The 14,600-nt window shown below is 35.9% G+C and overlaps 1 protein-coding gene across 4 annotated transcripts in view; it reads right to left on the minus strand.

Moving 5' to 3' along the window:
* Nucleotides 1-14,600, minus strand: part of ITSN1 (intersectin 1) — a 123,385-nt gene that overhangs the window by 80,397 nt on the left and 28,388 nt on the right. For all 4 annotated transcript variants that reach the window (XM_082068435.1, XM_082068437.1, XM_082068436.1 and 1 more), the window contains exons 2-4: nucleotides 12,605-12,664; nucleotides 7,563-7,655; nucleotides 5,610-5,673 (exon numbers count right to left, since the gene is read on the minus strand). In XM_082068435.1, the coding sequence (XP_081924561.1) occupies nucleotides 5,610-5,673; nucleotides 7,563-7,655; nucleotides 12,605-12,632 (185 nt within the window). In that variant the 5' untranslated portion in view covers nucleotides 12,633-12,664. The remainder of the gene's footprint in view (nucleotides 1-5,609; nucleotides 5,674-7,562; nucleotides 7,656-12,604; nucleotides 12,665-14,600) is intronic.

The raw sequence follows: 14,600 nt of genomic DNA on the forward strand, positions 1-14,600 counted from the left end.
CAGGTTCTGTTCATTCTGAAGTGCAATAGCTTTCTCTGGACACAAAAATACTAAGAGTTCGTTAGGTTTCATCATGGCTTTCTGTCCAGTGGCATGTACATGCCACAAGCCACTATATGCAAACCTGCAAACAGACTGCACATATGTAGTATGTAGTGCTTTTCCTCCTACACAAAGGAACAGGTATAAAACTCAAAAAGACATGCTTGCATCTCTCTAAAATTTTCTCTAAATCAGAAATGTTTATATAAACTTAAAATTCCTGTAAAAAGCCTAAATTCATTTTGAATAAATTCATCATTTAACTGTGACAACTAAGAAGATCCATTCTGTTTTTCAACAATAGCGTGGAAGTGTTCCACAACCTGCTGTAGAATTTTTGCTGCCCAAAACCATCACTCAGGCCTACAAGGAACAGCACCAGTCAGTATATTTTCATCTTCTTCTTCATACACCTTTACTTTATAAAACCAAAATAGTCCATATAACATCATTAGTCATCACCTAAAAACAGTGATGTCAGATTTCTAGAAGTTTCACTTGAGAGAAATACATGCTGCAAGTCTTACTGACCCAAAACATTTAAGAGAGAAAAGGTATTTGGACTGTTAGAATGTCAGAAACTTAATGGCTAAATGTATTTCCTGAAGTGCTCCCTTGGGTGGGTTCCGCACTAGAAAGTAAACTAACATACAGTGAATGAACACCAAGGGTAAGAAAGCCTCATCAGAAAATTACAGAGTATTAAGAACAATGAAAACCAGGAGCGATAATTAGCTTCATTGAATTGGTGCTTACAAGCAGACACCACAGCTTTCTGAAGGCAACTAAAAAAAAATTCAAAAAACAGTCAAGAGGGAAAACGTGTGGGGTTTTAAATGAAAGTTTAGTTCAACACATGCTTAGGCATTCTTCTGTCACATGCACAGTGGAAACAAGCAGTAAAAACCAGGCTTATATAGATAGCAAGCTGAGGATGTGCAGAGGAACAAAGCTAGAGAAATTGGTGCGGATAAACCTATTCTATCAGATCTTTGACTGCACTCCAAGCAGTCAGTGATCCTCCCAAAGATGACTCCTTCCCCAAGGTACAGAGAAGTCAGTCAGCTACATAGTGACCAACTGGCACCAGCAACTCAAATAAATAGTCGCAATGTTCCTTACATCTCTGCATTTAAGCAAAGTAACTACACAAATTGTGTTTATATTAGTCTTACTTGTTCAACCTAAGTGGCTTCTACCCCTGCAAATACTTTCAATTTAGAAAATGCAAGCCTTTCCAGTACTAAAACACAGGCAGAGTCCCTCATCCTGTCATTTGTATGGCCATGAAAATGCAATAAGAGTAAATATCACACTGTAGGTAACCTTGATTCTCCAGGCGCTATATTATACAGAGTGTACTGCTAGAACACGCTAAGTCTTCACATTCTACATGAGAAAAATATTAATTGTCCAGTAAGAAGAAACTTTGATGTTCAGTCTCATTGCTTTATAATTGAACTCCTAGTCACATAATCAGCAGTAGCATTTAATTTAACGTCTGACCTTCTGTTCAACTCATTTACTCTACATCAATGGCTTTGTTATTTAAATTTACAGCACAAATTTCAGTGAGAAAAATTATGTAGACACTAAAGAATTTATACACATTTTTAAAGCAAGTTAACAAAAATCAGCTTTTGTCTGATAAAATCTTCAGTGCAAAAATAGAGTAAATTTCCATTTCTAATTACTGTGTCATGCTGTTAGATTAGAGTGCAACTTTTGAATAACCATCAGCTTAAATGCAGCGAGTGGCTGACAGTAAACACTACCTAATTTCACTGCTCCGCTTCTAATGAAATTTGGAAGAGTGCAGTGTTCTTGAATTTGTTTCATTTAAGGTCTGACCGGAACCAGTGCAGAGCACTAAACAGATTCAACGTTGACAAAATATTTATTATCTTTTATAGAACAGGTCTGTGTTTATAACAGGGAGAGAATGCAGTGGACTTCATCACAATGCTAGGTTTCGGGTGCTGACAAAATTCTTTCTCTACAGATCTCTTCATCTTTTCTCTGCTCTTTTCTGCAGAATGCAAACACCATGTGATTATTTCTGCACTTATGAAGTACAGAAACTAAGGTTTTTTTCTGTCAAATATGCTTCTGATTATCCTATAAAACATTTATTCCCAAGAAAATAGCACCAAGTGTTAAAACAAGGAAACCTCCTTGCAGTTCAAAAATCTGTATTTATTTAGCTTTACATTCCCATATTAGATTATACAATCCCATACTGTGTTATAAAATCCAGCCATAATTGCAGAAATTGGGTCTTTAGCATCAGCCATTTAATTAATTCATGTATAGTAACAGTTACAGCTCATGGAATTGCCACCCATTAATGTGTCCAAGTGTGGGAGTGAAAGACTGAGAAGGTTGTGAGGGAAGTATATGTCAGAACTAGGTAAGTCAACCAATGGCTTTTGTCCTGAAAAAATAAATAACTCTAAATGCACAAAAAACAGATGGCATTGATTATTTTAGTTCTCATTTAATTCCAGAGAGACTGGCTACACAGAAGATGCTTTTTGAGGCCACCATTTATGAGGGCTTTAGAAGAAAGCCAGATTATTGCCTACTTAAAAATAGTTATCTTCCAAGCCATTGCAGTCTCAATTCAAGCCCTACTTATAGAGGCTTCTTAATAGATTACCAGTTTGGCAGATTCCAAAGCTTTTAAAGGGCAGAACATTAAAGAAGTTGTCATGACAGACCACAATAATTCTACTAATTTGCTCTACTGAGGTTCCAGAGACTTCTTTTTTTCTTAAAGGAATGACAAGTAGAAGGGACACAGGAATTCTCAAAGCTAAAGACCATGTAGCTACTATTTTTAAGGAAAATGAATTCTAGGAAACAGGGAAGTTTTGATTAATAGCAGAAATTAAAATAAGAAATACTCCTTAGAGTTTCATCTTAAAAAACAATTACACTAACAGCAGAATATTCTCAAAGCAGCTCTTGAGGCAGAAGACATTTAACTGGTACTTCAGCTAGCTAGCATTTCTTTACGTTCTAGTGAAAACCATATTTTCACGATATAAAAACGGCAATTCAGTTTTAATTAAACCTAAAATATAAGACAGCGAAAATACTTATACTGCTCACTTCTGCAATCAAAATTCTCTCACTCATAATATGTTTGGAAACTAACAGAGCACTTGTTTTTTCTGCACAGAACTCTGAAAACAGTCTGGCCAGTTACTCATTAGGCCAATCCCCCTTGCAGTTCCTTTCCCAGTTCTTTTTTTCTATACAAGAACTTCCATAGTTAAACAGAACAGGTGAAACTTTGTATTAGCATGAGATTGTCTACATACAGCTGTAGGTAACCCTTTATGAAACAAATGCTAGGCTCCTATCTCGCAGAAAGAGTAATGTAATGAATTGTATTCAAAATAAGTAGAACATTGAGAATAGGAAAACACTACAAAACCACAACATATACACACTTCCATATTTCTAGGATCAGAAATTTAATTTGAAGAGTTTCGCAAGTTGCTCTAACTCAGAATAACAACTTTTCCTTCCTTAAAGACTGCTGCACCTTCTTTTCGCTATTTCTAATAATAAAATGCTATCTAAAAGGAAAAATCCACCTATTCAGGAAATACAGAACACTGATAAAAAAAAGAAGTTTTATGCAGCTTGTATCTCTCACAAAGATTTGAGGTTTATTACTCCAGAACTCTACCCTCTATTTAAGTACTCATGGATCTATATCAATGTTAATAGAAATTTAGACAGACAACATTAGAATACTGCTATTAATCCACAAAGCAAGTATGCCACTTTGAGATCATACCCCTGGGAGCTAAGGCAAACAATTATTCACATTTTTCAATATAGTCTTGCAATACTGTGACGTGCCTTGGAGGCTGCAAAGGACTTCTTGCCACTAAACGGTCTAACCTCTATTGTTTCTGTGGGACAGCAGTAATCTGTGGTGGGTTACAAATAAACATTCACTGACAGATCAAGAGTTAGATCATTCAAGTTGTGGGAAAATAAGGGCGGGGGGGACTTTTTTTCCTCTTTTTTATTTTATTTTCTCCTCTTTAGGAGTTTTACTACCACTACGCAACTGTTTTCCCACTTTATTATTCTAATTCAAACTGGGAATATATACAAGTGATCTAGATTTTCACTTAAATATTTACTTTGCTTAATTCACAGATGATTGAAAAAGAGAAGAGAGACAGCAAGAAAGGGATGTCTGTATGCTTTTTTATGATTTATAAAGGCAGCATGAATAAGTTTTAGTTCAGCTTTATTTAAAAAAAATGCACAAGTTCAGGTCTTGTCTCTATGACAACTACAGAACTAGTGGAATGATTCTCCCCCTCTCAAGAGGCTGAAAAACTGAATAATTGGGAGAGGAAGAGACTTTTAGTCAGACTATTTACAACTGTTTAGTTTTGTTAACACCTATTTAAAGTTAATACCTACGGAACATTTTTGGAGAAAGGATGTCTTGTTTAAGACAAAACTTTCTTTGTTTAATTAAGAGGCAAGGGAAGTTCCAAAGGGACATTTAAGCTTCCACTGAGTCTTCAACAAATAAGTAGAGACCAGATTTGATGTTTGTAAGATGAAGATAATTTGAAAAGAACATAACCTATTTATTTAAAAGTCATGTAAATTCGAGCCCTCTTTTAGGCATGCATATTTCCAAAGCAATTGTTTTTCTTGCAAGAAAATAATTATCTTCTTTCTCCACTCAGAGCAAGATTCTCCCTTTAAAAGTCCTTAATACAACGAAAAGATTTTATAACTGCAATAAACTACCCTCTCTTTCAAACAGTTAACAGAGGAAAAGTTAACATATTTTTTGAAAATTACCCATCCTTCTGCTGCTTTTTCCAGTCTACAATGAAAAACAATACTACTTCACTCTGTCTAGTACCAAAAAAGAAGTTTGAGTAGTAATATAACACATGTAAATTATGAATAATCTATGCAAGTTAGCATGTCTGGGTCTGGCACGGTCACATAATTTTAAGCAGAAACAATTGCAATTCTGCACAAAAAAACTGGGAGACTGTAGAAAAGTTTGTCATGTGTAACACACAGCAATGGAGATCTGTCTAAACTCACCAAGGAATGGTAAAAATTTCAAGCTTTCAAGCTGTATCTCCAACTACACTGGAAACAGTCTATGCCAGTCTTAATTTCTGTAGCAAAGTCTTTCTGTGACAAGTCTTGCATACGATACCCCATTAGAAGATTTTTAATACTAATTACTGTGCTTAGTGACTGTATAAGTACAGTTTTAATAAAATTTAAAGCATTTAGTAATTTGAAATGAGGGTTGCAAAGTGCCAACTTTGCAAGTGTCATTTGTAGAAGGATGGCTACTTCCAATCAATAAATTAGTAACTTAAAAACTCAGCTAAAACATATTACAAAGCACATTTGCCTTATAGACTTTTGGAAAGCACACTGAACTAAACAGGTGATTTTAAACTCCATATTGTGAAAGATAGTGACTGTCCAAGTCTGTACAACTAAACTTAACTATGATATAACTGCGATTCTCCCATCCCCTCCCATGTACTCACCATATCTGTGCTAACACCGGTTGAGGTAACCCAGATTGAAAAAAAAAGTTTCTAGCTTGATCACCTATAAAATAAATAGGACATCATTTCAGAAAATGCTAAAAATATCTGTAAGAGGAAAGAAGAAATCGTGAGTCAAAAATATCTAAACCACAAGCAACAGTAAATCCATAAATACTTAATACTACACATAAATAACAGGGTATGAGATTTAAACTTACTTTGTCACTTGTACACCTACCAGATATTTCCAACAAGCACATATTGTTTAAATCTGCAACAGTCAGCACCACACTAAACATTCAGGCATAAACATTCAGGGCAATGGGAAACTCATGGTTCACAGTCCCTTATCTGTGTTAATGGCCTTGTGAGAAGAAGAAAATTTCTTCTTCCACAGAGACTATGTATCAATATAAACTCTGAGATTTTTTTGGAAGTACAACGCTAGTCAGCTAGCACAAACTAGAGGTCTTCACCCTGATGTGAATCTGATAAGCCACACACCATTAAAGAAAGCAACAGCATGTTTCAAAGTCATTTTCCTGCTGTCCATTAAAAGCAAGGGTAGAAAAGCAATTACAAAAGGATTAGGCACTTGGAAATGTTGTGGCTTGTAGAGGAAAGCTGTAAACAGTAGCACTAAATATCAAAGAAGGTCAATAAAAACAGCAGTATTTTGTACCATATCTGTCATGTAACAGTAGCAGAAAAGTTTTATACTTGGAGGCATGTATGCCTGTGATGAGACTGCTAAGAATCTGATTCCAATTTCACACTCTGGAAATCCTCTTGATGAATCAGACACAGCAAGAAAGGTAAAGACTTCTATACCTTTCATTTCAATTGAGCATCAGAATGTAGACAGCACTGAAGAAAATTAAATACAACAAAACAAACTATTAATGGCATCCTATTGCCTGTAAAATTAAAGCAAATTAGTGGTGTTCAATGAAAACTTAGTAGTGCAACTTCTTTACTTGCAGCTTTGCTTGCCACAACTTAAATAAATATTTCCATTTACATTTCTAAATTTTAATAGTTTAAAGAATGCATTCCAGAAACAGATTTCAGTTAAATCGATACATCTTTATTTAAATAAACTTCTTAATCTGTTAGTGTGTTAGCATGGTGGTTGACCCCAGTCAGAAACTAAGTACTCTGCCAATTCCTCACTTCCCTTCACTCCCAACAGGATGGGGAAGAGAATAGGGAAAGCAAAAGTTAGAACACTCAGAAAGCTCATTCGTCACGCTAAAGACAGTTTAATAAGTGAAAGAGTAGGAAAAAAAACAAAACAAGTGATGCAAAGCTCATCACTCACCACTGTCCTCAAGCTCAGTCTCTGAGTAATGGCTACCCTGGAAGACAACAGCTCCCACCCAGTTTTTGCTGAGCATGGTGGTGTGGGAGAGAGGCTTTGCAAATTGTGTTCATCCACAGACAAAAGTTGATGTGTTATCAACACCACTTTAGTCACAAATCTAGTCACAGTGTCATACAGGCTGCTGTGAAGAAAGTTAACTCCATCTCAGCCAGACTCAGTACAGTGAGCTAATTTACTGAGCACATTAAAAGCATTATAAATATTACCAGGTATTGGAGTGATTCCACATCCTGAATTCTAACTCTACAGTTTCTAAGTATCAGCTGGCTCTACACAACAGAACTGTTTTATTTCATTTTAGCACAGTTATTTTATTCCTACTTATAGAAAAATCAAGTGGCATAAACCAGTTGTATAGCTGGTAAATATCAGAAAAATATCAGAAAATAACAGAAAAGATGGGTTGATGTGGAAAAGCATATGAAAAATGGAATATAAAATGAGTAATATCTGTTCCATTTTTAAAATTCTTATGCCCAAATGTCTCATAGGGAACTCTATACATATTTAGGCTCATTAGTTAAGATTTAATTAAATGAAATTATAAATCAAAACTATTTCATTACCAGTGATAAATCCAGATATTGGTTTCAGACTATGGAACTGTTGATCATGTTTAGCTCTCTCCTCCACAGTAATAGCCCAGACATCCAGATTGCCTAGTTCAAAAAAAATTGAGAAATAAAATTAAGAAACATTATCTAAAAATTGCACTATTTTTATTTCTGAGTGTAATTTTACCATATCATACTGGATGTCTAAAAACAACATATACACAGAAGCCATTCATCCAAAGCCTATAGTTGAAAGGTCCATTAATCCTTAAATAGTCATTTAGGATGTATGAACTTACCAGGACTGTGTTACCTAATTAAGATGACTGCTGAGCACCGATTCAATTATCTGGCTCATACAAATCTTCAGTTACAACCAGGCTACTCAAAGTGCAATCGAATTTACAAATGCTCTATTAAAAGACAACATCAGCATACTAGAGGATAGAGTGCAGTAGGTTCATAGCACTAGATATTTAGGGGGTAGGAAGTCATTTGCCTCTCAGAGCACATATAGCTGAAATGCAATTCAAGTTCTTTTAACTGAAAAGGTACCTCAAATACTATGTAGCTTTGTACTATTATAAGAGAACTCTTCTCCTTACGTGTCTAGGAGAAGCGTGACTCAACCAGATAGTAAACATTTCTCACAGGCAACAATAGCACAGCAAAGTGTGCTCCTCATTCTTCTGAAAATGAGAAATCTGAGTAAGAATGTGTTACACAGACCAGATTCTTCACACCATACTCATGAATTGGAGGCAAATATTTAGCTTATATTGAGATTTACTACCCTTCTACAGTGCTGTCCTTCCACAATGCTTTGTCCAGTTTTACCACCATTTTTGCAGCACTTCTCTTGTAGACATTTCACTTTCATCCACCCAATAAATTATATTCAGAGCAAACATGTATCAGCTTCCACTCAAGACCTCAAATAAACACCCTAATACTGTGTTTCAGGTTTGTCTCAATAATTTCTAACCAGTAAAACATAATTATTTCAACATCCATAGAAGTGCATTACACTGGTGCAACTTACTGTAACTCCTATTTGTATAGGAACATAATGACATGAAGGTATCCAAGTTAACACAATCACTATTTTATCGAAGTAATATTAGAAGATAAAATGTAGACTTGTAAAAAAATAAAGAGAAGATCTAGCATTCACTCTGTCTCAGTACTAATGTCTTAGAGATTAAACTTCAAGTAATACGGTACACAAATATTTACAGCAAGTCTTTCAAGCTGCTTGCAGGCTGAGGCAGAATCAGACTCAGCAATTATAAAGAACATGAGAATTTCCTGTCTCCTGAACTTCTTCTATTTAAAAATCTACTTTCATGTGGCAAGATATACTTTGGAGAGAAAAGGAAATGAACAAGAGAAGAAAAACATTCCTTTAAATGGCAGATTTCATTAATGAAAGAAGAGAGACATTCTTGGTAAAAAATTATGACCTCAGTTTTAGGTAGCCTGTGTATTTCTAAAAGCAGACACACTAATAGTATCTAATTCAAAGACAGGACGTTTTCAAATTAGTCCAAAAATCCCAGAATTTTAGTGATTAAGCTCACAGAGGCACCATAAACAGATTTCATAGCTGTGCTCCCTGTGGGGCTGAAAAAGGACTCCTCTTTGGGCATGAACATCCCAAAACACAATAGTTCACATATCCAATAATCTCCCCCATCTTCTCAAGAACTCTTGACAGGATGAAATGAACAGTGTTAAAACTTTATGACCAATATGCAGACTAGACCAACTAGTCTTGGCCAACTAGGGGCAGATGAACATATCCCTGTATTGGAAATGACTACTCCAGCCTAAGATCCTACGGCTAGATGCAGTGGCTTACACAAAGAGGGAGAATTTCTTTAACATAATGTGGGGAGAGAAAAACAAACAAACAAACCAAACATTGAATTTGCGATGATTTGCTGGCTTGCTCTCTCTGAATTTGAGGTATGCATGACTATAGTACCAAACAGGAAAAAAAAAAAAAACAAAAACACAACACCAAAAACAAAACAAAATGAAACAAAAAAGAAAACCAAACAAAACCCCCTCCCACACACAACAAAACACACCAAAGCCCCAAAAACATAACACACCCCCAGCTCTTCCTAACCTTCCACAAAGAAGGCAATAAAAACCCAGAACTAAAAACTCTTATGGCATAAGGTAACTAAAAAAGTATTCTATTAACTATTTCGAAACAAAATTTGTTGATTTCTTCTCTGGAGTCCCTGTAACTGGTACAAATGATTGTCAACATTTACTCTTCCAGATGGAGATCTGGTTGGTATTGAAACAGTAGATCTCCTTTGTGGGATATGAACATCAAAAGAGCCAATGCTAAACCAAGCAAGCTTAGCAGCCTCTTCAGTCAGAAAAGTATGGATGGCATTGACTTGTTTCCATCTTTTTTTATTTGAGAAAACTAGAAGATATAAGTGAGGGCATGAAGCAGGATCTTACCCAACACCAAGACATCATTCATGTCTTCAGATCCTGGATGCTAACACAGAAGTTGTGGGGCTTTTCAATATATTTGGATACATATCACCAAACCACAAAATTGACTCATAAGCAATCTATTATTGAATGCAGCAGCAAACCCTCTGACCACCTTTTCTTTTACATGGCTTAGTAATCACCTCGCCATTAAAAGCAAAGCACCGGGCTCTCATATATGAAATGGGCATTTTCTTCTCCTGGACAAATCAAGAGAAGGTTGAGCATACCGCATTCTTCCTAACAATTACAAAAATCCTACCATGCTTATTTTTTTTCAGTAGTCATCCTTAAAGTAAGCTGCGTTCTGAAGTATCAATGAGTCACCCCAATTTAAATAGCAGGTGCGGTCCTCTTTCCATATCCATTTCCCAAACTGACTTGAAAGATTCTTTAAAAAGAAAGGAAGTGAAATAAAAACATAAACATCATTATTGGTATTCACAAGCAGAGGGACACTAGATACTGCACATTTGAAGTGAGGGCTCTCCAAACATGGAGACTGCATAAATTTTCTCCTCTGCATTTGATTGGTGACTACAGGTAACAAAATGTTGCATTCTCAAAAGGATGACAGATTTCCTCATAAAATCTGAGATTTTCTCTCCACCATTGGTTTCCTTGTACAAGAACCTTAGACTTTTGCTGTCATTCTTCTAAGAGGAGATATGATGTTACTTGGTAGACTTGGTTCAAGTATTAATGTAATAACAAACTTCCCTCACACCACATTACGAATTTAAGATAGTCCAGAAACTACATTAGCCACATGCTTATTTAAACTTCCTCTTTGCAGAGCAGTCAGATGAGAAAAGTTGTTTGAGAAGAAATAGTGAATTCCTTCCTTCCTTCCTAAAGCCATCTACTAGAATTAACAGGATTCTGGACAACAGATGCAAGATCAAATGGTAATGTATAAAGTTGAAAAAAGAAAGCTGCTATCCATCTGTAATGCAATGAAAACTCTCTGAAGACAGCAGAGGAGAATGCTTTGAAGACAAGATTTCCATTAAGAATGCATGTACATGTTTAAATGTGGGCGCATGCAAAGCACAGCCCAAACTCTAAAGGAAAGGAAATACTTCAGTCTGAACAAGCAAATCTCATTCACATCATGACTTCTCTTAGACTGGAAAGATCATAGCGAAATGAAGGTATTCACAACTTTTTACATGATCTGAAAGTGTCTCCTACATTAAACTGTCCCGCAAGTTCATTTGATCAAGGTTTTTGGTAGCCAGCTTTACTCCTGAAGTCTGGCACCAAACAAGATTTAATTCCAGGGGCTGGAGCTAAAGATAAATGAGACAATGAATGGCAGCTTCCCATGATACATTTGTTCTAGCTACCACATGCAAAGAGTTGCTCTTTCTGTTGTGCTTCAGAGACTTTTTCAGACTAGCAGAGACTGGGTGCAATCAGTTGTGTTTAACAAGAACTGGTGTTCCTCTAACAACATACTCTGTACAACATGTGTTGATTGAAGTCTCCCACTGAAACACCAAGTACAAATTTAGTTCCTAGCTATATCCAAACCCAAAGATTTCCATATATATTTATATACAGACACACTTTTTTTTGGTGTGTGTATGCATATTTATATGTGTATATATATACATATATACACACACACACACAAACATACATACAAGAATCATATCTGCATCTCCAGAGAAAAGCCCTTAACAGATGCAACATTTAAGAACCAAACTAGTTACTACGTGTCAGGAGCAAAATTTATCTTTGTAATCTTACTGCAGATTGGTTGCAAAACTGTGCTCAAAAACATGTTTGATGGGAATAGCAAAAAGTAATGTCTCTGTTGCATTACCACCGCCCTTCCTGGATCTTTCAAAAAGACTGAAGTTCAAGTTGCTATACCTTCCCTTGTCATAAATGGAGAGCTAAAAAAAATACAGCATCTTTGTTCTAATATAAACATGGGTCATGGGACAATAAGGAACATATATTTAAAATGATAGCATCTAAAGGCATCTGCTGTACTTTTTAGCAATTAGAAAGTCCAAGAATCCTCAAAGAAAAAGCATATCCATTTCTCAGCCACAAGTAGTGCTTATAAAGTTAGAATTTATAACATTTAAATAGCATTTTAGACTTTCCTCTGGAAAAAAGTATATAAAAGTATATTAAAAAAAAACGCAGGCGGGACTGAATGGGGAAGCTTAAGACAGGCAAACAAAACCGGCTAACTGCAGAATGAGGCTATGCCCTACTGTCAGTGGCTGAGTGGCCTGGATCTGCCCTACGGTTACAAACTATAGGACTGTAATGGATCAATGCACAAAAAGGGATCCAGCACAGCTTTTCTGTTTGACTCTTTTGAGATGTCTCTGCAAAATTTCATGTTTGTTCTCTAATGGGTCTGTAAAAGCATCACAAATCAGATAAACTATAATCTCAGAAAGACACGCTATCCACAAACTCTATCCATACAGAACATATTTAGAAAGCAACACATTTATGCAGAATTTTTGCATATAAGAATACTTCAGAATACACTATAAACCACCTACCCCCAAAAGGTGTTGGAAACTGAGCCATGGTTCTGTCACTTTTAGCTTGTTAATAGATGCCTGGAAAAGAAAAAAAAAATAACACAATAGATAATCAAACAGTTACAGCATCTTCCTTTTTCAATATATTTTCTTACCATCATATAATCAATTAGTACAGCAAAATAAAGGCAATGAAGAAGTACGATCATATAAATACTACCTGCAAGAACTGTTACTTACAAGAGAACTACATGTCTCATTTTTGCACTATCCTATGTATCCACAAGTGCATTTTCATACTAGCAAACAGCTACATTTCAGTTCTGTTTCAAGAGTGTCCCCCAAAACAATCTTCATTTACAAATAATCAGTGATGTAGTAAAGAACAGGGTTAAGTAAGCCACAACAAACAAGATCTCAGTGACACTGCTTAAGGCTGTACTACTTTACTGGGTGTTAGGGCTCTGCTCCTACTTAAGAGCAATATTGGCTCTATTTCCAACTGTTGAAATCATACAACATTGTCAGTGATCTGTTTTTTATACCTGACAGAAAAATTCATTAAATGAGCTGTCTTGCTTAGAGTTCCTCAATTTCAAACAAAGTATATTAAAAAGCGAAACTAGATTTCAAGACTGCTTTACCCCTAAAACTAGCCCACAAATTTAATAAGCATATCTGAATGAAAAAAGTGCTAAAAGTGACATCACAAGCAAAAATACATTAGCTGATAGTTGATACTCTTAAGTTAGCTTTTATTTGAAAAGAAAGCAGTGCTATCTACACAGTTTAGAACTTAATCTTTAAAGAAAAAAGGAAAAACATTTTTCTCACTCCACACAAAGACTGACATGAACTGCCTGAGCCAAGAGGACAATAGCTAGCAACAGAGCCACAAAACAATGAAAAAGTAGCCTCTTGTCCAACTAGATTCCACTCATGTTTTCCAGGCAACAGGAGAAAAGAAAAAGGAAACAGAATCAGAAGGAGAATAATTTAGACTGCTTGAACAGCAGCAGAAATTTATCAATATCACTAAGAAAAGGCATTAACTTGCATCAACAATTTCCCTTTGTCTGAACTTCTTGTTTGCTCCCCTCCCATCCCCCTTTTCACACTTCCCACGTACTCTTCTGGCTTCCAACTTGGGAACCTACTATATATACACGCCACAGATGTCACTGCAGAAAAACCCACAGCACTTTTGTAAGCCAGTCTCCCCATCAGTTGTAATTTAGAGAACTGTGAAAAAATACTCGTTTTTTTTTTTCTTCTCATAATTTGGCAGAGCAACCAAGTGTGGTACGAGTCAGAAACCTTCCAAATGCCAGGTAACACAGGCAATACCAATCTCATGCATAGCAAGGACTACCTCAAAAGTTTTAAATCACATAATACTGATACAGTGTTTTCAGAATAGGCAATCTTAGTAGAATAGCTCTTTCAAAAGCATTTCTTAAGTGCTAGAAGATCAGCACTTCAATCTTTGCTTATTTTTTTAATTGTATTCAGTTGCACGCAATTCCTCTATTATTATGCTTCTATTTTTTACAAATGCAAGCAAATCCTGGAGTGGGTTGGGGGGAAAGATAGTTCTCTGAAGTTCCACATATGTACTATTGAATCTTACAGCACAGGCAGTTTTTAAAGTCGAGCGTTATAAAGATAATATGAGGGACATCAGCAGAGCACAGATTATCTTCCTGCTTCAGTTTCCTAGAGTATGCAGAAGGACAGGAAAAGTACTTGGGGCAGCCACGGGAGGACAAGAGGCTTGAAAGGGAGAACAAGAGGGTGGGTTGAGGAGGAGTGGTGGTGGTCTTTATTCTGTATTAGGGTTCTTTTGCAAGTTAAGAAAACTTAAATATTGTAAATACTGGGACAGACGAGTACCTAAAAGGATGGACAGTGTTTAGCCACTTAAGAGAAGATATTCCTCCACCAGTACTCCAAAGGAATTGGTAGTTTATTCCTCATTTACCTTGAACACATCAGAAAGAGGGGAGAGGGTGTG

This window comes from Streptopelia decaocto (assembly GCF_964273445.1).
Source record: "Streptopelia decaocto genome assembly, chromosome: 1".
In the NCBI taxonomy this organism is placed as follows: domain Eukaryota; kingdom Metazoa; phylum Chordata; class Aves; order Columbiformes; family Columbidae; genus Streptopelia; species Streptopelia decaocto.